Source organism: Sminthopsis crassicaudata, chromosome 1 (genome assembly GCF_048593235.1).
Source record: "Sminthopsis crassicaudata isolate SCR6 chromosome 1, ASM4859323v1, whole genome shotgun sequence".
NCBI lineage: Eukaryota > Metazoa > Chordata > Mammalia > Dasyuromorphia > Dasyuridae > Sminthopsis > Sminthopsis crassicaudata.
The window spans coordinates 31,013,411-31,041,015 of NC_133617.1; the positions used below are offsets into that span (position 1 = coordinate 31,013,411).

The window sequence follows — 27,605 nt, forward strand, 5'->3', positions numbered from 1 at the left end:
GGCCCGAGGGGCCGGGCAGACTGGGGCCCACGTGGCCCCGGCTCCGCAGGCGCCCGGCCCGTCGCCCAGGCGCCCCCTTCCCGGCCCCGCTCGCCCCGGCTCAGCCCGGCGCGGCCCTCGCCTTCCCTCGGACAGAACGGGGGCATTTAAAGCTTTTGCTTCTCCCAGGTCCCTCAGCCCAAAGTCGGAGCCCTAGAAAAGGGGAGAATCCCGGCAGAGCCGCGGGGAGGTCGGGGCAGACTGAGCCGGGGGGACCCTCAGCCCCTCCCCTCTGCTCGGACCCCGGCCAGATGCGCGGGTAGGGGCTCCGGGGGGTGCACGAGTGTACAACGGAACCTCGGGACAGCGGGGAGGAACGCCCGGCAGGACTCCGGCAGCAGGCCAGGAGGCTCCCGGGGGAGCCCTCGGACTGAGAGTGCCCGTGGGTCAGAGAGAGGAGCCCCAGAGCGGCCGCGGCCGCTCCACAATCCCTCCCCTCTCTCTCTGCAGCCCGCGCGGCTTTTCGAAATCCCTCCTTTGCCGAGGTCCTATTTGTTCCTTGGCTCGCGGAAGGATCCTGCGCATACCGCGGGAGCGACGCGTCAAGGCTCCTCCCACCCCCTCCCGCCTCGCGAGCCGAGTCCCCGCCCCTTTCCCCTTTGGTCCTAGCGCCCATAAAGAGGTCCCGGCCGGGCTGCCGCGCTGCTCCCGCGTATCCGTACGCCGCCCGAGGCTGGCTGAGGAGTCGGCGGCCATTTTGTCCCTCTCGTGGCTCCAGCGGGAGAGAAGGAGGAAGAGGGAGCCCGGGGGGGGGGGAGGGAGGGGACGGGAAGGGAGCCGGCCGCCGACGCCTCCACCGCCGTCTCCATCACCGTCTCCACCACCGCTACCCCCGGCGCCTCCACCGCCGCCGCCGCTTCTCTGTGCTCTGGAGCGTGGGGAAGGGGCGGACGGAGCCGGGAGTCCAGGGGCTGGGGGGCGGGCGGCGGCGCCGCCGCTGCTGCTGCTGCTGGGGCCGAGCCGGGCCGAGCGGAGCCGAGCCGGGCCGGGCCGGGCCGGGGGGTGGGGGGAGGGCCGGTGAGGAGGCGCCGCCGCCGCCGCCGCCGGGGCCGGGGTGCAGGAGGAGGCGATGGCGGATATCGACAAGCTCAACATCGACAGTATCATTCAACGGCTGCTGGAAGGTGAGCTGCCCGCGGGGTACGTAGGGTGGGAACGAGGATGCACGGCGGGGGGTCCGGGGGGGCTCGGCTGCGGCGCCCGCCGCTGCCCGGGGGGGCTCCAGGGTCCCCAGGCCGCCCGGCCTTGCAGGCTGAAATGGAGAAGGAGCGCCCACCATGAGGGCCCCCTTGGGGAGGGGACCCATTCATCAGCCCCGGCTGTGGTCCGGGGGATGCATGGACGCGTCCCTCCTGCTTAACCGCGACCCTCGTCCCCCTCCCCCCCGCCCCTTGGCTTTGAATTAAAAACCGAGCTGTGAAGCCCCCCCCCCCCCCCTCCTAGCAGCCGCACTCTCCGAGGCTTGGCCGGGCTCTCTGCAGGCTGGTTCCGGAGGCTGGAAGGGCTCGTCCCAAGCTGCAGGACGCCGTGTTCCGTCCCTTGTGCTGGCCCAGCTCAGGTCTCTCCGAGGAGCCTCCCCAAAAGCCCCCGGGAGGGGTGCCCGGGCTTTTGTCCGGCTCCCCTCTTTCCCTCCCTCCCTCCCCCACACACCTTAGTCCTGAGAGTCTCTCTCTAAAGTTTAGCCCGAGTCCTGCCTAGACTTGAGTGACTTCACCTTCTCTCCCCCTTTAAAAAAGACAGCCCGGGGAGGGGGCGCTTAATCCGCCTCCTGGCGTGAGACCTGAACCGAGTCGGGAGAAGGTTCCATTTGTTTTCTTAAGAAAAATAAAATAGCGGGAGATTTCCCTCCCTCCGCTGTGATCGAGGGCCGAAAGGCGCTCGTTCGGGCTGACTAAGGATTTTAGGTATCGAGATTCGTGGAGAGCGATGGGAGGCAAAGACGCGGCTCGTTTCCCTGAGGCGGCCCGAGGTGGAGGGCGGCGAGGAGCTCCGGGCGCTCGGTCCTCCGGGCTTCGCCGATTAGCTGGGAACTCGCCGGCCTCTTTGTAATGTCGATGAAGCGGAGGGAAAGTCCGCAGAGCACGAGCTCGTGGCGGAGAAAGTCTCCTCGCTTTGGGACGAACGACTTCGGTGAAATAGCCAAGATGAAATTTTGTCTTCTTTCTCATAACTTCGGTTTTTTAAACAACCATCCAAATCCCACTTAGTCTGTGTGTGTGCTCTGAGGTGTGTTTCACATGTTGCCCCGTCTAGGTTTGAGCTCATCCTATTGATGTTCTGCAGGATGAGACTGCTCTGTTTTTTGAATGTTTAATGTAGTTTTTTGCTTAGTGAAATTGCAATTTTCTCTTGACCAGAAATTGATGAAAGCAAACTGCGTTCTGTGATGAGTAAAGAATCTGTTTAAATAATCTAAAATCGAAATTAAATAAATGACAGAAATTTAAAAGATAGAATTCATTCTTTTTCCTCTTGTTCATTTGTTAGGTTGATGGGTTGCTCTTTATAGATAATCTGTAAAGCTATTAAATTAAGATTCCTTTGCTTTTATTTAATGTCATTTAAATGCAGATTTTTTAATACCCACACGCTTACCTTATTGCTATTGGAAGCCTTGTTTTACATTTCCTTGTCACTTAGAAAATCTGTCATTACGAAGCTTATCCCATCACATTAGCATCAGTTGATTATTCATATAAGTATTTCCTCTTAGGTACTAAGAAAAGAAGCCACACTGAATATTTAAATAACCTGTTGGCTTATGTTTGGAATTGGCAAATAAATTATTGCTTAAGCACCGTACAGGTAGTGAGGGGTTCACAATCCAAGGGGGAAGACTTAATAATGAAATTTAGTTAGGGGTTTGGTTTTTTTACCCTGAAACCTTAAGTTTTCCATTTAGTTGTGTTTGGAAGTAGGGGGCGAAATGCTTGATCAGCAAGTACTAGACTTTTCCTTTGAGGCAGTTCTTTTACATATTCAGTTTCTTCTAATTGATTTAGGACTTTGCATGCTTATGGATGTTGATGTATGGCTCAGCAAAATGAATAGACACTAGAGAAACCAACTCAAAATGGATGATTTCTCAGTTTGGTAGCGGGTCAGGTCTCTGCAGAAGAGCTGTATTTTAGATACTCATGTGAATTTTACCATTTTAAGACTAGGGGTATTAAGCTTTTTTGTACTGTTTTTTTCTGTCTTATGAATGGTATTTTACACATAACAGAAGTTGATGTATTCAGTGTATTTTGTAAACAACAGTGAAGTTAACATTACTAACATCTTAGTGTGACTAGCAATCTGTTTAAGCTATTGAAAGATAAAGAAAAATAAGCTTGTTAATTTTAGTAAAAATGTGTATGTGCTTGCATTTTTAAAAAGTACCCTGAACAGGGTTATTAACTGAGCAGTACTAGTGCTTTTTACAAAGTATAAGATTGTTAAGGAGCTCAGAACCTTTGCTCATGTTTCCTAATGGTAATTGCCACATTTTCCGGGAAAGTTTATTTCTCTTCATTAGTGGAGGCAAAAAATTTCTTTCCTTTAGGGTAGTTCTTGCCCAAAGTCATGTAAACAAGTCTCTGGCCAGGCTCCACTTGGGTTAGAATTCTCTGACTTGTTTTGACATCGGGGATGTAGCCTTTCTATAAAAAGGTACCTATAATAGCTTCCTTCTATGTAATCCTTTGTAATCTTCCTCCTGAATAAGAACATTGGTTCCGTTGATAACATTAACTTATTTTTGGAGCAGTCAACTCTAAGGTGGAAATTTTAAAATAAATTTCAGTTTTGAGAGCATCAAATACCAATTAGCATCTAAGTATTAATAATTAGAAATACTTGTTCTTAGTGAAGCTTTGACTTAGCATTCCAGGAGGGGAAAACGTTTAAAATACATTTAATATAAGTAAGTTTAATATGTGGATTAAATTCTACTTATAAGTACCTCCTGTAGAGGTGTCACAGTGAATAGAGAGCGGGGCTTGGAGTTCTAGAGAGACCCAAGTTCAGATCTAACCGTATACACTTCCAGCTGTGTGAATTTGGGCAAGTTGTTTAACCCCTCATATGTAAAATGAATGAGAGAAAGAAAACCTCAAAAGAGTCAGAAATGACCAAGTGACAAAAAACCCAACAGTATTAAGGAATTACAGTTTAGAAACGAGCATGAAAATTCATACGACCCCTGCCCTCAGGGAGCTTATAGTTCGCTAATTAGGTAGCATAATGTATCTATAAATGTTTGTCCTGGGCAGAGAATGTTAAATGCAAAGAAGTATCCCCAGAGTGCTATCTGTGGCTGTGAGTCAGTTGCAGTCTTATTTTTGAAGATGGAAGAAATGTCCTGAAGGTCAGTAGACCTAGCAACAATAAATTAGGTCAAGGAGGTATAATTGGATGGCACTAACTGCAGAGGGGAGCGTACTGAATGTTAGCAAAGCATATCTTAAAAGGACAAAAAAGCATTTTCTACTTAGTGATTCTCAGTCGCTAGGATAGGAGAACAGGAGGTTGTTCTTTAGCCTCAAGGTTCTAAACAGAACATGTGCTAGTCATGTCCCTGGTGAATACTGAGGACCAGTGGTCTTTTGGGGGAGAAGTCTTGTACTAAGGAGAGATGAACAGTTTTGCATTTCTTTTCTTGGATTTAAAATATGGTTTATGTTAAGTGCAGTAACAATTCTTGCAGGTGTTCCCTTCCATCTCTCAAAATAACTCCTAGCACGCTGAATTTTTTTTTCCTGCAGCTTTGTGTAACTGATGTCCTCTGATTATGCCCTTGCTAAGACATTGGAAATTCGACACCAGATTCAAATAATCTGCTGTTTTGAGGCAGTTAGAGAAGAGTTTTAAGTGTGGGTCTGTGATTAAAGAGGATTTCTCTCCCCTTAGAACTTTCACTGCCTGTATCAAGCAGGAGGCTATGGTGATATCATGTGTTTGATTTTTGCTGCTCGAAAGGAATTGTTGTGTACAATTACAGAGATAGTCCTTTCCTACAGAATTGTGAACACTAGATAGAGAGAGATCACCAACAGTGGAGGGTGGGGAAAATAGGTTTTTTTTGTTTTTTTTTTTTTTAATGGCATGTGCTTATGACAGAAAATTTTCATTTAATAGTATTATGATTAACTTGATCTAGAGAAGAATTTAAATGTCAGCTTTAACTATGACTGTTGACATCTCTTAAAGATAATTGAAGAGTCCAGCATGACTGACTTGAAGGTTGGAGGAAAGGGAACAGCCTTCAAGCTTCAAGAAGAGTTGGTTTTGTGTTTGTTTTTAAGGTGAAATTATCTTAATAGTTGTGGCATTCTGGAAAGATGACCAAATCTAGTGCTTAAGTATATTCCTTGTGAATTTAAATTGCCTCCAAATAAGTAGGTATAGATAAGTTTACAAGTGTGTATTCAGGTCTTTTACTACCCTGCTCCCTAGAGTTTATATGAATTTTCATTCCCAGAATGATTAGAGGGCACCCCTTACCCTCTCTTCTGCTGACTTGTCTCAGACTTCAGCGCTTCTGAGAATTGAAAAGTAGTGACTTAGTTTTCTCTCACACACACACATGAAAAGTCAGAGATCCCAAATGGAATATTTCCGTCTAAAGGGCTATTTTGTTTGTGTTTCTGCTAAACTGAATACTTTATATTTCATTGTTAAAGCATGTTGCTTACAACAGCCCTGTAAGGTAGGTGTTGTAGGTGATCTTCATTTTGTAATTAAGAGGTTGGCTTTCAGAATATTTCATTGACTTGCCCAGAGCCTCACAGTTATTACATTTCAGAGCTCAAATTGAAGTGGGGAGTCAGACACTGATTCATGGAATCACAAGTTTAGAGGTCTTTCAGTCTAATTCTTTGGTTTTATACTAGAAACTGAGATTAGGATTCAACTAACAGAAATCATTTACCTTTGCTATTGGGTAGAACTGCTACTATTTAGAGACTATAATGAAGGGCTACATTTTGAGTGCTTCCACTTCTAGAATCCAGAGTTGTGTTTAGGGGTTTGGGTTTTGGTTTTTGCAACATTTTTTAATAGGTTTGAAGTTGGGAAAATGACTTATCAAAGTGCCTAGTCAAATGATACTTTGAGATTTTTCCTAGACTCAATTGTGTTTTACTGATATTCATATTCTTTGAGTAGAATCTAAACTTTCTTTGTCATTTTTTGTGGCTAATGGAAATAATGGAGTTTCTTCTAGGAATTCTTTCATTTAGTTTGACTATACCTTTTTTCTGGTTGGTTTCAGTTTCACTTAATTTTCTGCATTAGATAAGGGCAGTATCCATTTATGCAAAGAATCTTTTAGAAATCCTCCCCTCCCCCCAAAAAAAGTTGTGAAACTTTAGAGTAACTTTAGTAGTGATCAAGGAATGTATGTTTTTGTTTATTTCTAGTCTAAATAGAAATGTTAATATTTATTTGCAAAGATTAATTTTAAAAGCAAATATTCTAAAGCGTTAGACCTATAATTTTACCATTTAGTTAATGTAACATGTTACAGAGAAATTCTTAAATTAATATGGCAGTAGAACAGTGAGTTTGTAGTCTAAAATTTGCTGTATGTAATTTTCCCTGTTGTAAAGATTTTAAAGAATCCCAGAGCTTTGTTTTTTGTTTTTGTTTTTTGCAAGGTTGCTTTGCCCCAAGACCTGATTGGAAATTCTCAGGCTTTAGTTTGGAGGAGACAAGACAGTATTTGGACTTAGAAGAAAATTTCTACTAATCTCAATTCTTTATGCTATTCTTATGTCCTCCTGAATGCAACTCCCACCATCTATAAACTACCTACAGGTGGGCAGAGTTTATTCTTTGTATCCCCCAAAGGACAAAATACTGTGACTTAAACAGAGGCAAATACTGTCAAGTAGTATAAGATTAATGTGCTTATTGGGCACCTTCTCTGAGTTCTAGAAGTTGAAATCCACAGAATAAAGGTGTAGTTTTCTCTCTAAAGACAAAGATTATAATATAGACTCTATGGGAAAGTTTTGGCACAGATAGGCCATATAAATCCAAATATAGTTGAGCTCCGTCTTTCCTCTGACAGTGTCATCAGTTACCTTGAGACAGGCCCTCATCATCTCATAGCTGGACAATTTCAGTAGCTTTACTGATTGATCTTCCTCTCTCAATCTGCCCACTCTAATCCATCCTTTGCTTGAGTGTCAAATTAATCTTCTTAAAATGCAATTCTCCCGTGTCAGCCTAGTTAGCAAATGCCACCAACTCCCTAGCACTTTCAGAATCAAATATAAAATACCTTTGGGGATATTCAAAACTCTTTACCATCTCAACCTCACCCACCACCACCCTCTGTACTCCAGCCTTCTTACACCCACTGCTACCATGTACTCTGTAGTTCACTGATACTGGCCCCTCCTTGCTCTCCCTCAACAAGTCATTCTATCTCCTAAATTTAGGCATTTTTACTTGCCGTCCCCTATGCCAGGAATTCTCTCCTTTTTTCACTTTTTGACTTCCGTCACTGCTGAAAAATCCCACTTCCAGGAAGATTTTCCTGATTCTCTTAACTGCTAAGACCTTTCCTTTTATTCATTGTCTTCAACTTAACCCTGTCTATAGTTTATTTGTACATAACTGTTGCCCACTGTAAGCTGTCTGAGAACAGTCTTGCCTTTCTATGTATTCTGAGTGCTTATAGCATAGAACCTGACACAATGAGTAAGGACTTAATAAATGCTATTTTATTGACTGTCTAACATATGATATACTCACCGTAGTTTCGAGCTTTGTACAAACTTGCAAATCTATTTAAAATATTGCATGTAGTTAAAATAGTCTTTTAGGAATCCTGCAAATACAAAACAACTATTTCTGAAAGGAGGCCGTCAATAGATTATTCAGCCTGAGGCTGGAGGGCAGTAGGAAATTTAGCCTCTAATAGAAGGAAAGAAAAGGTTGCTAATCACTTCCAATCTGGACCAGATAGGGAAACTCAGTCTTTTCCTAAACCTTGAAATGCCACTATTTTTTAAAAAAATTTTATTTTTAAAAGGGTTTTTTTTTTCCCCTTACAAAATCAGTAGTATATTTTGTCTAATTTCAGTGTTGTCGATTTTACTATATTAGGTCTATAACATTTCCCAGTTTAAAAGACTAATTCTCAGTTAAGGAAAATGGGTAGCTTCTTGAGATCATTTAAGTGTTGTTTATATAAAGCAATATTTTTTGAATCTTTGTATATTCTGGAAATTTTTGTTTATATTGAAAGTTCATCTCATTGAGGTGGTTAATGTTGAGGATAGCTAAGGGTAGCTAGGTGAGCCAGTGGATAGAGTTACTGGCTGTGAATCACAAAAGACTAATTTTCCCAACTTCAAATCTGCTCAGTCAGATACCTACAACCTGTGTGACCCTGGACAGGTTACTTAATCATATTAGCTTCAGTTTCCTCATCCGTAAAATGGGTTGAAGGAGGAAAGAACAAATCACTAAGAAGTATCTTTGTCTAGAAAACTCCAAATGGATATGACTGAAATGATTCAGCAGCAGCAGCAACATGATAGGATTTGGTATTATCTCTATGGCTAAGACCCTTTTAGTTTTCTCGTGTTGGAGAGGTGTCTATTTATTGGGGGGGAACAAGAATGTAAGAAGTCAAAAAATAATATTGAGGGAGAAAATAAGTCATCACATAAATGTCCCCCAAATCAATCCAAAAAGAAACTACAACCGAGCAGTAAGATTTGTATTTGTGTCAAAACAATATAAATCAGTGTCATCAGCATCATATATGCTGCAAAAAGGTATCTCTTTTCTGTGGGAGAATTGCTTAAGCATCTGCCAAATGGCAGTATCATCAATATTAAGATTGTTTTGTTTTTTTTTCTCTGGTTAGAAAAGCAAGAATTTTTCCACAGTGAGTGATTCTGAAGAAAATAATACAGTATTGCTTTTTGGGGGGGAAAATATTTCATCTTAATCATATCTCATGCTTAGTTGATTTTCATAATGTAGTTTTGGTGTTTCCTGGGTACTGAATTTCATAAGCTTAAATAATATTCTCTTAAAGATTAAAAAACATTTCCTCTTCCCTATTTCTCATTTCATAAAATGGTTTGAAAGGGGACTTAGCTAAAATGCTCACAGAACTAGAGCTGGAAGGAAACTTTTAAGTTTACTTCGTCTATGTTCATTTTACAGAAGAAGAAACTGAGGCACGCAGAAATAAAAATTACTCCCCTAAGTTGAGGATCTTTTCTATGGCCCTGTGAGAATTCTTTATTTTATAGAAAGAAGGAAGCCCTGACCCAGAGAAGTTAAATAATTTTCCCAGGCTCATATAGCTGCCTATCTTTAGTCAGTGTTCTAACTATAATCAGAGGCCAGATCTCCTGACCCCTCTGTCCTGAATTCAAAATTCTCTTCTCTTTACTTGAGTATAATCTTCAACTTGGGTGGGGGGGGGGGAGTCACTTTGATCAGTGTCCTAGTTACCATCAGAATATATTAGAAGAGAATACGTAGCTGCCAGTAGAATTGCTGACCATAAAGTGTTTTTAGAGTTAACCTATGCTTTACCCCAGATGCCTAGGATTCCTCTGCAGAAGGAAGGAGCAAGACTCCCTTTCCCACCTCTGGCAACCAGTTTTTGTGGGGTTCTACCTAGGCATCATTGGCCTGTTATGTATATTAAGTGAATATACTCATTGGGTCTCTAATGATATATGCTTCACTTTTTGTCATCCAATACAGTGTGGTTGTAGAGCCTTTCTTTTTTAGAAATTACATTGTGGGGGGGGGGAGGGTTGTAAAACAGTTGGGTTAAGTGACTTGTCCAAGGTCACACAGCTAGTGAGTGTTAAGTGTCTGAGACTGGATTTGAACCTAGGTTGAGCTAACTTGAGGGCTGATGCTTTACCTACTGTACCATCTACTTGCCTCAAAATTGTCTACACCTTGTCTTCCCATTAGTACATAAGCTACTAGAAGGCTGGAGTTTTTGATTTTGCTGAGGCAACTGGGGTTAAGTGACTCTTAAGGCAAATTTGAACTCAAGTCCTCCCTTCTGCAAGAGCTACCTAGATGTTCCTGGTTGTAAAGCCATTCTAATTTATTTGGGTCATTTTAATTTGAACAGTTGCTAATTCAGTATCACTTGAAGACTTTGTTTTTTTTAGGTTATTGATACTTATGCCATAATTGCTACATCTAAATTATAATGAAATCTCTGAAGGTATCTATCTAATAGCAAGCAAAACTAATTCCACTTACTGAATGCAAAAATAGTTTTTGTAGCTTTTAAGATCTAATCATTATAGTTCTGTAGAGTTTTTTTAAAGAGGAAAATGTAGATAGAAGATGGGTGTGATCATCTTAAACCCCTTAAATAGAGCTGTAGGTTTCTGACAAAATTCCCTTTCTAAAGGAAGTAGTATCTTAAAATGCCTATAATATATGCAAAGCACTATAGTTGTTTTTTAACCGTCTAATATCTGTACGATCTCAAATAACTCAAGAGAATTCCTTATTGGAAGTAAACTATAAAAAGAGGATAATTGTAGGTGAGCTTATGTAATAAAGTAGCATTTTCAAATTTAATTATTAGTGTGTTTGCTGAAGATGGACAAAGAGGAGAATTGAGGGAATCTTGGGAAATGGGAAAAAAATAAATTTGGAAAGAACACAAAATGATTCAGTAGAGATTGCAAAAGGGAGATCTCTAAAATTTCAGATATTCATCCAAGAAATGTTGTTAGGGATTAGGATTACAGAGGAGTAAATGAATGTAAATAAGTTTGAAAATGGCCATTATGCTTGATTATGCATATTTGTTACAGGGGTTTTTGTTTTTAAATGCTTCATAAAATTTTCTTTTTCTTTTTTTTTTTTTTTTTTTTCCCTGAGGCTGGGGTTGTGACTTTCCCAGGGTCACACAGCTAGGAAGTGTTAAGTGTCTGAGACCAGATTTGAACTCAGGTTCTCCTGAATTCAGGGCTGGTGCTCTATCCACTGCGCCACTAACTGCCCCATAAAATTTTCTTTAAACAATTCTATAGTGTGTGGTCAAGTAGGCCATTTCAGTATCCTACTTCTTTAATAATATTCATTCCTTTGGCTTTTCATTGTGAAAATGACTAGCCTTAAGATTTTATTTCAGCTCTTTGCCTGAACCTTCATTGATCCCCTGAGGAATGGCTAGTGATAGAATATGCATCTTGATATAACTGTTTCCTGTGGTTACCCATTTGTAATGGAGTTGGAATAGGTCCAAAGCAGGTCAACTTAATGATCAAAGATTGGAAGAACTGCCATATAAGGACATTTAAAAAAAAAAAAAAAAAAAAAAAACTAGGACTTTTTATATTAGTGATGGAAGAAAAGATTGAGTTCCATAAAATCATGAAGGATAAATAGAGATTTTTTTTTTTCAGTAAATTGAGAGTTTCAAAAAGAAGTATTTATTTAACTATGAGAACAAAAAATAGTAGGATATATACTGTCAATAATAATTCCAAGAATTATTAGTGGGTAAAACCCTATGGTACATTGAAGTAAAAATTTTGACTACTAAACCCATAATTCTTTGGTTTGAATATGGACCACACTGCTAACATGATACCCTTTAGAAAGGGAAAAAAAATCACTAAGCATTTATTAATAATAATAGCTAATGTTTATATAGCACTTACTATATGCCAGGCACTAGGCTAAGTTTTATAATTATCTCACTTGATCTTCACAACAACCCTGGAAGGTAGATATTATCATCCCCATTTTACAAATGAGAATACTAAGGCAGGTAAAGGAGTCATGACTTGTCCAGAGTCACACAATGAGTAAGTGTCTGAGGCTGTATTTGAATTCAGGTCTTTCTGATTTAATGCCCAACACTGTCCACTACTCTACTTTGCTGCCCCGGTAGTGCCTGTTACATATCAGATATTTTGCTAGGTGCTGAGGATACAAATACAAAGAAAGAATGAAGAGAGCCCTACTTGATAAGAACTGCATTTGGATTCTGTATGAAAACTGGGAAGAATTGTATCTTAATTCTTAATATCTTTACATGTATCAAAAAATGAAAGGACTGGTGGGGGTACTTGTGCTATGACCATTTCCCTTTTGCTCCAAAGGGCAGCAGAACCAGCATGGGGGGGGGGCAGGGAGAAGTTGCTAAGAAAAGCTTGTCAACAATTAGAATTGTTCCAAAAAGGAAAGGGCTTCCCCATTTGGAGGTTTTGAGGCAGAGATTACATGACACCCTGCTGGTACTCCTACCACAGGAATTCTTTCCAGTTAAGGTATTGGAAGGCCCTAAGTATTTTGAGTTTTAAAAGCAGATACACCACACACAAATATTATGATAAGCAATACTTTATGGAGTCTGAACACGGTCATCCTCAATTTCAACAAATTATTTAAGGATGCTTCAAACGCAGTATGAATTTATGTGATGTCTATCTTTCCATGTAAATGTCAAATATTAGATTTGAAATTAATGTTAAAATTGCAGGTTCTTTTAAGTACTGTACTAGAATGTTTCTAAGAAAATATAATATTTTTCTTACAATTTTTTCTGTAAACTAAAAATATCTGAGGAAAGTTATGTATACATGTTTTGCTTAATTTCATCTGTATATTGAAATACTGCTTGAGGGGTGAGAATTTGGAACTCAAAATTTTTTTTAATGCTAAAAAAAAAATAATAATAATGTTTTGAAAAATCACCTGATTGTATTTTGTACTTCCTCAGTGAGAGGGTCGAAGCCTGGCAAAAATGTCCAACTACAAGAGAATGAAATCAGAGGACTGTGCTTGAAATCACGGGAAATTTTTCTCAGTCAGCCTATCCTATTAGAACTTGAAGCACCACTAAAAATTTGTGGTAAGTTCTGGTATATTAACTATTTATTTTTGTCATTGAATTGAATTGTGAATGTGTTAATAAGGCAAATATCTCCTCCCTCCCCCACCCCACATTCCTTTCTTTAAGGAGGAGTGGGAAGACAAGGTTCTACTTTCATTGGCTTAGAAAACTGCCAGTCAGCAATCTTGATGTCCTCTTCATGTGGGTACCTCCTCTGGGCTTAGAGTCTTAGAGAGTTATTTAGGCACAGAGACCGTTCCTGCTCAGGGTCATATAGCCAGAACTTGGTTCTTGATCTTCCCTGGGCCAAGTCACTAACTGTGAGTATTTGAGGACTAGTTCATTTCTTGAAGCCTTACTCCTGTAATAGCTAACTTAGTTTATATGTCTCTTCTCTCTCTACATTGATTTTCTGTTATTTAGATGCTGGAAGCTTCTTTGTAGTAGAAACCCTGGGGTCAAGTCCCCTCTCTGACAAACAGGGATGTAGGACTTAGAGCAGAACACTTAACCTATCTACTTAACCTTCCTAGTCATGCTGTGCTGATTAGAGGGGATTTCCTCCCTGGAACTTCCCAATGTGAATGAGATCTCCATTTAAGTCTTTTCTTCTCATCCTCTCTACCCCTGAGGTATAACAGGGGGAGAAGGACTTCATTTTCCTTAAGTAATAAAGAAGAAAAGAGGTTAGAAATGGGGAAAAGTGGGGGGAAATAGAATGGTTTGGGGTTTTTTAATTTCTCAGCTTCCTCATGTACAAAACAAGGTTAAAATACTCCCTGGGTCAGAGAATTTAGAATGAAGAAAGAGGCCTTGGAAAAATCATTTCCTACTCCTAGCTTTCATGTTTTTATAAATGACGGAATGGCATTATTTATTTTAGTCATTCCTTCATACAGATTGGGTATTTAAGTCTGAAAACTAGAAGTAAAGACCTGCCTAAACTAGCCTTTGAAAATCTGTTTGTATTAATGCTCAGCAGACCTGGAAGAAAAGCTATTCTTTTGACAAGATGATTCTAAAATGTCTTTTTTTTTCTGAAGCTGGGGTTAAGTGACTTAAAATGTCTTCTTGATGAGACATTTTAGTCTCTTGATTAGATATGATTTGCTTCCCTTGGTGAAAAAAATTAATACGTATACAAAGTTGCATTGAATTAAGTGAAGTACTAAACTACATAGTATATATAATATAACGTAGAGTCAGTGGATATTAGGTTGCTAAAGAATTACTAAATTTATAGGGGCAGCTAGATGGCATAGTGGATAAATTACCAGCCCTGAAATCAGGAGGACCTGAGTTCCAATTTGGCCTCAGATACTTAATACTTTCTAGCTATGTGATCCTGGGCAAGTCACTTAACCCCAAATGCCTCAGGAAAAAAAAAAAAAAAGTTGACGAATTTTAGGTTAGGTGTGAAATTAGAAGATATTTATTTGATGTCATACTATATATATAAGAATCTGCAAGGGCTGTGTTTTCATAGGTTTTACTCATTTTAAAAAAATGCTTTATAACACAATTCTTGTTTTTAGGTGATATTCATGGACAATATTATGATCTGCTTCGGCTTTTTGAGTATGGTGGCTTCCCACCAGAAAGCAACTACCTGTTTCTCGGAGACTACGTGGATAGAGGGAAGCAGTCCTTAGAAACTATCTGCCTTCTACTGGCCTACAAAATCAAATACCCAGAGAATTTTTTTCTTCTTAGAGGGAACCATGAATGTGCCAGCATCAATAGAATTTATGGATTTTATGATGAATGTAAGTAACTTGTCCTTGTGAGAAGTTATTTAATCTTTTAAAGTTCTTTTGTCTTAAGAAGCAGTGTCCATCACCACAAGTGAGAAAAACACTGTCCTTGACAACTGAGATGCTTCTTTCAGAAGATTGGAATTTGGGGAATACCCTGTATATTATCACACACCTTCCAAACATAGTTCTGAGATCTTTTTTAAATGAGTTCTTGAAATCACTTATTAATGTGTATTATTTTTCCTAGCTTATATGTGCCAGTGAAAAGTTGAATTTGCTAACTTCAGAAACGTGCTGTGAGAGGCAAAAAAATAATCGTATTGCCAGGAATTCCATGCAGTATCCAGAGTGGTTTGTTGTAATGGATTTTTGTTTAAAATGCATATATTGCTTGAAATCCTTCTATGAAATTATGTCTCTAAAGTGTTGAGCAAGTGCCTGGCACATTGTAGGTACTCAATTATGCTTATTCCCTTCCCTCCCTCTGCTCTTCATGTCCTGTAGAAGAACCTCAGCTTCATCTGTAAGTAGAAAAAAGGAGGACTTTGAGGGAATCTAACAGGAAGAGTCTCATTCTTGCTCTTCTCCTTTGGATTCTTTCTGCACGTAGAATCTGGGCTGGATAAGGTGGTGTTAGGAAGAGCTGCAGAATAACCACAATAGGGGAGTGAGCCGTAAGGACAGCTTTGTATTTCTGTAGCAAAAGCACCTACTGGTTTTGTGGATGCCAACAAAGCCTCAGCTGTTTATGCAGTGTGCTGTGAAGGAGCAGTGACTTTGGGGTTTCCCATAATTTGATTACAGGAATAGGTAATCATTCAGTCTTTGGTGATCCATGGCATCAGTGACAAAACCAGATACTAGATGCTTAAAATCCAAGGATTCTATTTTCTTAAAAATTATTTTAAAACTGATGATTACTGGTGTCATGCCTTGATTAACCATTGACAATCAATCAGAATCAGTATGTTTATTTTTAAATTTAAGATCTTTAGAATTTTCCATTTGTGAAAATTGATCCTGTTGTCAATTTACATAAAATGTTTTTATATGATACATCAAGAGAGAATTATTCTTTGTAGCAACTCTGTCTTTATCTTTTTTTTTTTTTATTTAATGGAGTTAGTGTATTGATGAGGTTACAATCCAAGTTCACAGAAAGCACTAGCTAGTTTCTGTTTGCTCAAAATCATTTGAAGGAATTGGGGGTGAGAATTGGCCTACATACTGTTTTACAGTTTGTAGTGGGGATATTTTCCCCAAAAAACTGTCCTAAAAGAGAAGTTACTTATTCCTTCTGAATCCCACAAAAATTTACTTAATTCATATGCTTTGTACCTACATACTAATGCTGGGGGGGAAGAGGGGGGCGCAACAATTTAATTACTATAAACCTTCCCTTCACTGAAAAGATCTTTAAGTACAATGATCACCAAAGGGAAAGAAACATTATCTCATGGCCAACTCTTGGTCAAGAGCTTCTCTGAACTTTGCTTGATTAATACTTGGTTTATATATAGTTCATCATCGAACCTAACTTGTTGGTTGGTAAGACAAATTATACTTCACTGGTAAACAGAAGCTTAGAGAATCCGCATTAGGTCCATGCCAGGAAGAGGTATTGAATAAGCAGAGCGTAAGTGTCGAGTTTGAAATGTAGTTCTGTACAATGATCAGAAAGCCTCCCTACCCTGGCCTCTCTTCTTACCTTCTCAGTTTTCTTACGCCCTACACTCTGCTTCCCTGATTCTGTCCTCCTTGCTGTTCTTCACAAGAGTACTGTAGTAGCCACAGCATAGATGGACATTTGGGTTTATAAGGAGAGGGTGTGTGAAAGGGGGGGCGGTTCAAGTTGAATTTGTGTTAACACATAATCATTGACTTTGACAAAAATGACTTAATTATCTTCTCAGATCAAAACCTAACTTAACCATGAAATTTAAAATGCCTTGGTCCATATAATAAGAATTAAATTTGGTGTTATTGATCAGATACTGCCAAATAAATGGTCTCATTCTTCTAAGTCCTTTCTAAACTTTCTAGTGTTTAATACTTGAGAATTTTTTTTATTATTAAATATGTTTCAAATATTAATTTGTCAAAAATTATGTTGAGCAAGTGAATCTGCAGATTAACATGTCATTCTAAAATATTTGTAGGTAAAAGAAGATACAACATTAAACTATGGAAAACCTTTACGGACTGCTTTAATTGCTTACCAATTGCAGCCATCGTGGATGAGAAAATATTCTGCTGTCATGGAGGTATGTGATGGTGCCTGCTTTCTAAATAGCCATTTGGAGAGGGCTGAGTTGATTTTATATCCACGTTTGTGAGTCTGACTTCCAAAACTGAATTCTTATTGTCAGCTCTTACGTCACCAGTCTTCTCTGACTCATCCATATCTATCTATCTCAAAGGAGAAGTTCAGGATGAGTGGGTGGACATTGGGGGCTATGCAACTCTAGTCTTTTAAGTTCTAGCCTTTTCCTTTTTTAATCTCATTAAAAGATGTCATTGAATCATTCCCTTTGCCTTAGGATCTCTAAGGCTGTTCTTTGTCCACATTCTCTATTATATCAGTTGAACCTGGAACAAATTCAGGTTTTCAGAACATGTTACAGCAGAACTATGTTAACTCTACCATCTTAATCCTTCTCTCCTATCCTATTGAACTGAACCCAGAAGAAATCATAAAACTATGTTGAATGTTTATGCTGCTAATTTGTTATTAATCACAGTGGCCTTCACTGGATCAAGGAAGTCCTGAGCTCCCTAATTAGTTCTTTATCTCTCTCTCCATGGACACTGTTCTAAGCCTCTCTCCTCAAACCTCCCTGCCCCTCACCCTCATAGCTGAGACTCTCATTTCATCTTTAAATCTTTCACTGAGAACTCTCTCTTCTCCTTTTCTCATTTTATATCCCTCTGGCAATATAACACACTAATCCTTCCTTTCTCCTTGTCAAAGCCAGCTTCTCTGTCCTATCTACAAACATGCCAGTGTCTCCCTCGTCCTTAAATCCTCACTACTTTCAGCTCCTCCTCTCCCCACCTCCCTAAAAAGGAAGGTACCCCCACATCCTCACCTCACTCTTCCAAACCTCCTGCAGTCTGATCTCCAAACTTTTCACTGAATGGAACTATTTTATCCAAAGCTACCAATGCTCTTTTCTTTTTTCTTTTTAAAAATTTTATTTAGTTTTAATTTTTTAAAGTTATAGTTTTTCATTTATAAAACATGTGCATGGGTAATTTTTCAATACTGACCTTTGCAAAACCTTCTGTTCCAAATTTTCCCCTCCTTTCTCCCACCCCTTCTCCTAGATGGCAGGTAAAATATGTTAAATATGTTAAAATATATGTTAAATCCAATATATGTGTACATATTTATACATTTATCTTGCTGCACAAGAAAGATCAAGAAGGAAAAAAAACCTGAGAGAGAACAAAAATGCAAGCAACAACAACAGAAAGAGTGAAAATGCTATATTGTACCAGTACTTTTTTTTCTTTCTTTTTTTTTCCCCCCCTGAGGCTGGGGATATGTGACTTGCCCAGGGTCACACAGCTAGGAAGTGTTAAGTGTCTGAGATCAGATTTGAACTCGGGTCCTCCTGAATTCAAGGTTGGTACTCTATCCACTGCACCACCCAGCTGCCTCCGTACCAGTACTCTTTTAATGGCCAGATTTAAAAGCTTGTTTTCCATCTTTATCTTTTTGAGGAAGAGGCAGCACTTTGTAGTGGTCTAAAAGGCAAGGGGACATTGGCTCAGATTCCAGCCCCTGCCTCCTCCTCTTGACACTGGGAGCATCATTTCACTTTTCAGGATTTTATATACCTCCCCAAGAGGATACATTACAGATAAGAGTATATTAGAGGGATTTTCTAATCTGTATTAGAGGGAATTTCCTCACTGGGGAGCCGTCATTTCAGTTAAAAGCAATCAGATCCAGGTTTTCCTTTAATGATAGCTTTTTATTTTTCAAAATATATGCTAGCTTAAAACATTCACCCTTACAAAACCTTGTGTATTTTTCTCTCTCTCTCCACCTCCCCTAGACAGCAATATAAACCAAGGTAGGTTAAACATGTTAAATTCTTTTATTCATCTTTCCACCATTATCATGCTGCATAAGAAAAATCAGCTCAAAAAAGGGGAGGGGGAACCAAACAACAACAAAAAAGGGGAAAATATTATATTGTGTTCTGTATTCAGTCTTCTCTTTTCTATCAGAGTTCACCACTGCATAATCTTGTTTCCTTGTGCAATGTTCTCTTGGCATCATGTAAGTCTCTTCAGGCTTTTCTAAAATCATCTTGCTGGTAATTTATTACAGAACAATAATATTCCATAACATTCATCTACTATATCTTATTCAGTCATTTTCCAACTGATGGGCATCCACTCAGCTTCCAGGTCCTTGCCTTCCTTTTTGACCTTTCTTCAGCATTTGATGTATTGTTGAGTCCCTCTTCTCTTGGAAGACTCTTCTGTGGGTTTTCAGAATGTTGCTTCTTGTGGTTTTCCTCCTACTTCTCTGCTTAGGTCTCACTTGTTGGATCTTATTCCATGTCATACATACAAACGGGATATTCTCCAAGGCTCTGTCCTGGATTCTTTTCTTTCAGTGCCGGGAATTCTTAATTTTAAGTTTTTCTTTGTTTTATAACTGCCTTCCAATATAATTTATTTCCTTTAATCCTATGTATTTTACATATTAAATGTCATAGAGACCTAGTCTGTAGGTTTCCCCAGACTGCCAAAAGTCAATTCATGACAAAAAAAGAGTTCCTCTTGTATATTATCTTCTTGGTAAGCTGCATTTTCCCCTTCCCAGTGGACATCTCAAGCTGACTGTGTCCAGTAGATAGCTCAGATGCAGCACATACAAAACAGCTTATTTTCTTCTCTTGTCCCCCACTCCTTTGCAACTTCCTAAGTTACTGTTGAGGGCACCATTATTCCCACAATCTTGGTGCCAGTTCTGTTGTCAAATCTTGTCAGCTGGGTGGCAAATCTTGAAACCTTATGTTCAAAGCCAGCCTTAGACCCTGAGCGAGTTACTGAAACCGAATTTGCCTCCATTGACTCATTTGTAAAAAGGAAATAAGTCACAGCACCTGTATCCTAGGATTATTGTGAGGATCAAGTGAGACAGTGTTTGTAAAAGTGCATGGCAGAGTGCTTGGCACAGAGTAAGCACTGTATTCATGTTAGGTCATTGGTGGTATTGTTATACATTCCCTTTTCTCACTCTAATCAGCCCCCACTCTTGTTTAAGTGCTTATCAGCAGTTCCACTCCAGGACTGTTGTGGTTGTTGTACTTGGTCTCCAGGTCTCTCTCCTATTTACCTTCCCTTCCATCAATGAGTCTTCCTAAAGTCCAACTCTGACTATGTCACTTTCTGATTCAGTAAACCCTAGTTATTCTCTGTCTCATTCCAAGATTAAATAAGGAATTTTTTATTTATTTAGTAAAACCCTCCCCTCCCTCTCTTTCCAGTCTTATATTTTACTTATCTTTACCCACAGTGAGTGCTAAGAGTAAAATTCCTATTTAAAAGTGATCCCAGTATGCAAAAAAGGTTGGGAACAACTCATCTACATCACATCATTTTGTCTCTAGTTGAAATTGATTATTTTTGTCCATTCTACTTATAATTTACAAAACTTAATTCTAGTTGTGTCCTCTTCATCCTAATTTAACTGTTGCTCTACAATATTACCACTGTGCCTCCCAAATTTTTATTGCACAAAGCAATAATAATAATATTGATTTAGACAATATTAAATGTATCCAAAATAGCAGAAATGAGCAGGGTTTTTTGGTTTTGTTTTTTTAAACATGTGCTACCTTCATGAAAAGAAGACAAAGTTTTTAAAGGGAAAAAAATCAGCATATCCTTCTTCTTTCCTTTCTTCCCAGATTTTGTTACTCTAGATATTCTGGTGTTTGGGGGACTTTTATTCTTAGCAGCTTCTGGGGTTATAAACCCAGTGATGGAACGTCTGATCCAGGGGATGGTCAGTTGGCTGCTCCTGAAACAGCATTGGGTTTTAAAAGACATTTCTAATCACTTGAATCATCTATATCTGTAGTTACTTCAATATAATCAGTGATAAAATCTAGAATTTGCATGGCCTTTAAAAAAGATTCTCAACTAATAAAATAATTGTCAAAAACATTTTGTTTTAAGTTAAAAGAATGCGATAATCTTTTAAGGGCATTAAATACTTTCCAAATGGTAACGTTATGACTTCTACTTGAGAGAAAGTGAGTGTATGCATGTATGTAAGAAATCTTGATTTAAAATAAAATTTTCCAATTTTAAGGTCCTCACTGGCAAGTTTTAACCAATTCCAGGCTTCCCCTGATATGGACCCTTGATTATTTAAATGAAGTTGCTCTAGCCTAATTTTGGGGTTCCCCCTCCCCCCCCAAATGTTTCTTTTTGTCCTCCAGGTTTATCACCAGATCTTCAGTCCATGGAGCAGATTCGACGAATTATGCGACCGACTGATGTACCTGACCAAGGTCTTCTTTGTGATCTCTTGTGGTCTGACCCTGATAAAGATGTCTTAGGCTGGGGTGAAAATGACAGAGGCGTGTCCTTCACATTTGGGGCCGAAGTGGTTGCCAAATTTCTCCATAAGCATGATTTGGATCTTATATGTAGAGCCCACCAGGTATTAGATTTTGAATTTTACATCAGAGCACATGTGCTAGGCTTTTAACTATGAAAAGTTTCCTTAAGGAAGCCACAAACTTAAAAGGCAATTGAGGACTTTTTAGTACATTTAGAAATTATGTGTAATAACAAAGCTTTTTCTCTCCAAGGTGGTTGAAGATGGATATGAATTTTTTGCAAAGAGGCAATTGGTAACACTCTTTTCTGCCCCAAATTATTGTGGTGAATTTGACAATGCAGGTGCCATGATGAGTGTGGATGAAACCCTAATGTGTTCTTTTCAGGTAGAGTATTTTTTTAAAATCTTGCTTGGTTTTGCTTTTGGGGTCAAATTTGCTATTGTTAAATCAGTATTTTCTTCTACTTTGTGGAAGAAGTTTTTGGTAGGCACAATGGTCATACTGCAGAGCAATAATTAGAAAGAAGAGGAGATACTTAAGAGTGAAGTTTTGTAAATTATAAATAGAATGGACATAGAACTTTCAGATAGACTAGATGATGTGCTGGGAAAGCGCTGTTCAAGTGAGTTTTAGAATTGGGATCACTTTTTAAATGTAGTTTTAGCATTCACTGATTGAGAACATGTACAGTAAAAAAAATTATATGAAAACAATAACATGCTTCACTTTTTTTTAGTAGTTTTATATGCATTTGAAAAAAATATTTCTAGACTTCTTGATTATTTAACCCAAAAAGTTCACTTAATTCATGTGTAAGTCCCCACTCTAATGCCCCATGTAGAATGGGTTTCAGTGACAGTCCCCCAAGCTTGCAGAGGGTTAAAGGTCAGAATTGGCTGGGCACCTGAGCATCCGGGTCATCTACACCATTGCAGCCTCCTCTGAAATGCCCTCTTGCCTGTGTGACCATTTCAGATCCTGAAACCTGCCGAGAAGAAGAAGCCCAATGCCAGCAGACCTGTCACGCCACCACGGGGTATGATCACAAAGCAAGCAAAGAAATAGAGGTCAATTTGACACTGCCTAGTTGGGACTTGTGTGATAGGATAGAGCCTTCCTTCTTTTTTTCTTTCCTTCCTTCCTTTTTAAACTGGAACGTGCACTGGTCAGCTTGCTTAAATAGATACGTGTTTGTGGTTTCTTTTTCCCATTTTTGATTTAATGAATGGCATTTGCTGGTTACAACAGCAAATGAAAGACTTTGTCCACTCCCAAGGAAAGTTTCTTTTTTGAAAAACAATTCTCTATTCTTTAAAAAAGGAACTTCCGTTGGTGTCCCTGCTGCACACTCCATAGCAGTTGATCCCGTCTTTCGGGGTAACTGCATGATTGACTTTTATTTTTTTGATTCAGTACAATATACGTGTAGTGTAAATGCTTGTTTTTCTTTAGAATCTAAGGAGGGCCCTAGAGTTCTCTGAGACTAGGCATATGTTACTGTCATAAAATGCATATTGTTTATACAAACCACTGTGAATGTGTTTTTTTTTTTTTTCCTTTTTTCTTTTTCTTTTTTTTTTTTTTTTTTTTTTTTTTTTTACACTTTAAAAAAGATTCGTTTCAAAGGGATTGCTTTTTCTTCATTGTCTTGTCATGTACAAACTAGTTTTATTGCTATCAACATTAGGAATAACCTTCAACCTTGCCAGCATCACTGGTATGATGTATATTTAATTAAAGCACACTTCCCCTACCGTATACTTTTGACAATTAAAGCCATTATTTTAAATGTTTGTGACTTTCCTAAAGCCAAAGTTTCTGTTGAAATATGTATCGACACAACCCATAAATACACGTTGGCATGGTTGTATGTAAATGCCTTCCTCTTGGGGATTTAAAAAGAAGTTTTGATTTTGAATAGCCACTAGTAATGCAGTGCTGTTTATGCTATTAATGATTAAAGTTAATAAAATTTTGTACAATTTCCATATTGCCTATTCATTAAGTAATCTTTTTACAGTTGCATCAGGCCTGAACCCGTCCATTCAGAAAGCTTCAAATTATAGAAACAATACTGTTCTATACGAGTGATCGGTTATGCTTTCTTTGGCCTACATGCTTTATTCTGCGGTGAAGCTGAGGCTTGTAAGTCAAAAAACAAAGGAATTAACTTAATGTTCACCAGTTTATACAAAACTCACAGTATCTATGACTTTTTTAAACTAAGATCTGTTAAAGAAATCTGTTTGAACAGATGACAGTGTACTATACCATGTGGTGAAAACGAATTCAGACTTATTAAATGAAGAACTTGTTAAATCCTCTCGGTGTCAATTTATCAGCACAATACACACAGGAAAACTGTTGATGGCATATTGAGTAGATTTTAATGAATAAATTGCTCTGGAAACCACCGTGTCTCCATTTGGCTTTGTCTCTTCACATTCAAATAAATTTTTTTCAGAAAAGAAATGGTAAAAACTGAGACTCTGTTAACCTGGTTAAGGGTCTAAGGCTGAGCCTGAGAGCTGCAGGACAATGCTCTTATCATGGTGGGATGGGAGGTGTGGCGGACCCCACGTTAGAGACCAGTCATTATTGGCGATGTCATTTTTTAGCTTTTGATGGCTTCCATGTTTTGCAGCACTAAATTGCATTATAACAGCAATCTGTTGTGCTGTACAATCCTTTTCAAAGTTAAGATTCACATTGGGGCTTGAAATGGAGGAGAAGGTACCAGTTCTCAAGTTTGGGGCTGAGAAAGCTAGAGTGTATGTGAAAGGATGACACATTTTGAGGGGCTTTCATGGCCAGGGGCTTGAGCTTTGGCTTTGTTCCCCTATCTGTACACACATCCAGAGCACCTTGCACAGAGTCAGTATGGAATGAAAAAGTAAATGGTATGAATGAATGATTGCAGGATGGACAAGACTCGGCTTGCAGGGCTGGCTCACCTCAGCTCTTAAGTTTTTTGAATGGTTTCCATTCACCTGGGAAGCTTAAGTCTCAGGCTTCATGATGTGGCCAGGGGAGCTGGCCGCCTTTCCACAGTGTCAGTGGTGACAGTTCCCTTGTTTCTTTTCACACACACAGATGACTTAAGACTGGACATTAACACCAGCTCTGGACCTAAGACTAGGCTAGATGGGGAAAGAAAGCAAGGAACAAGTGGCCCCAGGGCTCTGGTACAGGCTCCTAGATTGGTGGATTAGTAAGCCAAAAGCCAAGTGAGGGCTGGTATCACCTCTGTCTTTGATTTACATACTAGTCCTGGTTGTCAGTATCCATGCTTCTGTTTTTAATGGAGTACTTTAAGTTGCCTCAGGAGAACTTGCCTTAATTGAAGATCAAACAGCTTTTCCCTAGGGCATATTCCCTTCCCAAATTACACTGAGGTGGGTCTTCTATGGGTCAGTTTATGCCCACTGAAGAAATGGAGAGTAAAATTTCAGTTTTTTTTTTTTTCCCCCAGATAACTCTGTCTTCAATTCTGTTTCCCAAGTGGCCAAACAGCAAATTCCAGCAATATTTCTGTTAAGAGTGGGCCAGCCCACACAACAGTTGTCTGGGACACTCTCTTAAGTGGAAGGCCAATCAGTTGTTCTTGAGCAAACAGGCTGTTTGACCTTTTCTAGGAAGACATTGGAACATGTATCCTGCCTGTGTGCCAGTGTTCTCTGCACTGGAACAGATGAATTCTGCATGTTGTCGGAATGTCGCACTCCCGAGGGTCAGGGCCTTGCCCTCTGCTGGCATTCGGCATGCTGCCGTTGGGTGAAAAAAACGTGGGGGACATTCCAGAGGGTGCCACTCAAAGCCTTATCACAGGCCCACCCCTCAGAATTTCCTCTTGACCAAGAAGATTGATAGGTCTGGGGGTTTATTTTTTACTTCCTCCTGGGTAAGGAAGACATTTCAGGTCCACTGCCAGGGAACTGGGAGGTCTCATTTTGAATTGGTTGTATAGTTGTGAGAAGAAACTATGTGTCAGATAAGTTTCCTCTCAAAACATCAGTGAATAAAAAAGTCTTAGAAACTTTCTAAAGTAATATATAGGGAAAGTAAAATTAAGTATTTGGCAGTAGGACTCTGCCTAGATTAGCTTCTCAAATATTCTAGTAGACTAACTCCTAGAGATCCAAAGATTAAACATGTCAGCCCGTCTCTAGTTTTAACTAAAAAACTCATCCTCCTTCCTACTTCTGATAAGGAATCAAGACTCGACAGAAGAGATTTATTTCCCTTTCCAGTGACCCACACTTCTTAAACTTAAGTCAAAGTTTGCTAATCTGTTTAGAACTGACCAATACCCTCTGTCAGCAAAAAATCAAGAGCTCATCATCTCCAGAACAGTTTTCCTGGGGAACAGGAAAACTGCCTAAGAACCTGCTCCCCAACTCAGGGTCTTGCTTGGGCTGCTCAAGTTTCATGACCTACTCAGGACCCTTCAGCTGGGGTCTGTCTGGAGGACTTGACCCCAATTCTGCTCCCCTCTGAGGTGGCCTGTTTCTCACAAGAGAAAAATCTCTGAATATTTTACATAAGCAATTTCTAATAAACTACTGATTTTAAAAGTTGGGGTGTTTAAAAACAACTGGAGAATTCAGTCTAGGTGAAGCAAGCTCCTTTGTTTTGTCTGGATATCCTCACAATCCCTCCCATAGTCCTTCCAGCAGGAATTGACTGTTAGGAGTCAGAACTTGAAACAAGGTGGTAAGTCACTGGATTTGATAGACAATGCTTAGCTCACACCTTTAAGAGAGTTCACACACGTTTAGAGATCTTATATAAGCTAGGAGCCTCAACTAGGATTAACTTTGGGAGATTCAGGAGTTGGGAACCCAGAAGCCCACTTGGAGGTGGAGTCGGATTCATTCCAACTTCCACCTTCATGCTGGCTGGAGGCTTTGGATTCAGAGGGAGCTAGAGGCAGAAGCTGGAATACACAAAGGACTAGCAGCAAGAGCTCTCAGAACCAAGGAGAGAGATGGGCCTATAAGAAAGCTAACCAGGCCCCGGGAAAAGAAACAAGACTTTGAAGGAGAAAATAGAGAATTTGGACTTTAACTCCTGTCTGCCTTTGGGGTGATTATACTGAACTGAAACTAAGGCTGCCTCCAGAAGCTCCCCAAGAAACCTGCTCCCAGAGAACTTTTAGAGAAGATAACATTGCATCACCCGCAGGATGGCGGGTACCGGTCTGGTCGCTGGGGAGGCGGTGGGGGACGCCCTGCCTGATTTGGATCAGGGTTACGAAGCGCCTGGCGAGCGGGAGGCTGCTGCTGCCCTGGTAGAGGAAGAGATGCGGAGGTTCCGGCCTACCAAGAACTCCCCCGAGCTACCTACCGGCCCTGAGACTGACATGAGAAATGAATCAGAAAGACTGGCTGCCCCACAACCAATTGAATTGCTTAGCATGAAAGGATGTGGACTTCCAGCTCCCCCTTCTGGCCAGAATGATATCACTGATGGCAGGAATGTGTAAACAGTCCCATGGCCCAACTGGAGCATCGGGCAATTCGCAGTGAAAACCTCCAGTTGATGTCACAACACGGTTGCAATGCCTGGAAAGCATATAATGAAAATCTAGTTCATGTGATTGAACATGCCCAGAAGGAACTGCAGAAATTAAGAAAACATCCCGGATTTGAACCGGGCAGAGGAAGAATATGCAACTCATTGCTGGATCTAAATTACGAGTCGACTTGGGTCTCGCTCGTCAGTAAAAATTATGAGATCAAACGGACTGTTGTACAGCTAGAAAATGGAATCTTCCAGCTCAAGCAACAGCCTGGGGAGGCAAACAAAACATCCAGCAGGGTTTCTGGAAAACTGGAGTGTGGGGGGAGGGGAGAGAAAGGGCATCTTAGGGATTCTTAAGGCATCAAGAAGTTGAATGATTCTCAAATCATGGTAAGAAGAGAGTGGTAACGGCCTGGATAGCCTGTGAATGCTTTAGGAATATGATAGAAACTGAGAAACTGTACAGAATGCGTACATTAATAGTTCTTTGTATTATATTTCACTCTATTTGTATATTTCTTCGACAAATTTTTACCTTAAAAAAAGAATATTACAATTGAACTTGATCAGCAATGGTTAAGTCACAGAGAAGTGAAATGTCTCCTGGGAAAAGCATGTGCCGGACTATGGCTGGATGGGGCTTGTCGGCACTCCTGGTTCTCTGTCTTGTCTTGGTTCCTGCCTCTTCATTCTCGGGGATTTTCTGGAAATTTTTAGCCTGTTTTAGGCCACCATCCACCAGTTCTTTAAAATATGAGTGATGTGTTTTAAAAAAAAACAAACATAATTTGCTATTACCTGAAAACACAACTCTCATTAGGTAGGGGGATAGGCATTTTCTGTTTAAAA

General features: G+C 39.9%; 1 protein-coding gene and 1 pseudogene across 1 annotated transcript; both read left to right on the plus strand.

Moving 5' to 3' along the window:
• Positions 1-1,015: 1,015 nt before the first annotated feature.
• Positions 1,016-23,646, plus strand: PPP1CC (protein phosphatase 1 catalytic subunit gamma). The gene is made up of 8 exons (XM_074297444.1): positions 1,016-1,163; positions 12,767-12,898; positions 14,416-14,646; positions 16,797-16,901; positions 21,108-21,331; positions 21,483-21,617; positions 22,209-22,269; positions 23,254-23,646. The coding sequence occupies exons 1-8, from the start codon at positions 1,109-1,111 to the stop codon at positions 23,322-23,324; spliced, it is 1,014 nt and encodes a 337-aa protein (XP_074153545.1). The 5' UTR covers positions 1,016-1,108; the 3' UTR covers positions 23,325-23,646.
• A 2,660-nt stretch (positions 23,647-26,306) lies between these two features.
• Positions 26,307-27,218, plus strand: LOC141559716 (pre-mRNA-splicing factor SPF27 pseudogene; annotated as a pseudogene).
• The last annotated feature ends 387 nt before the right edge of the window (positions 27,219-27,605 follow it).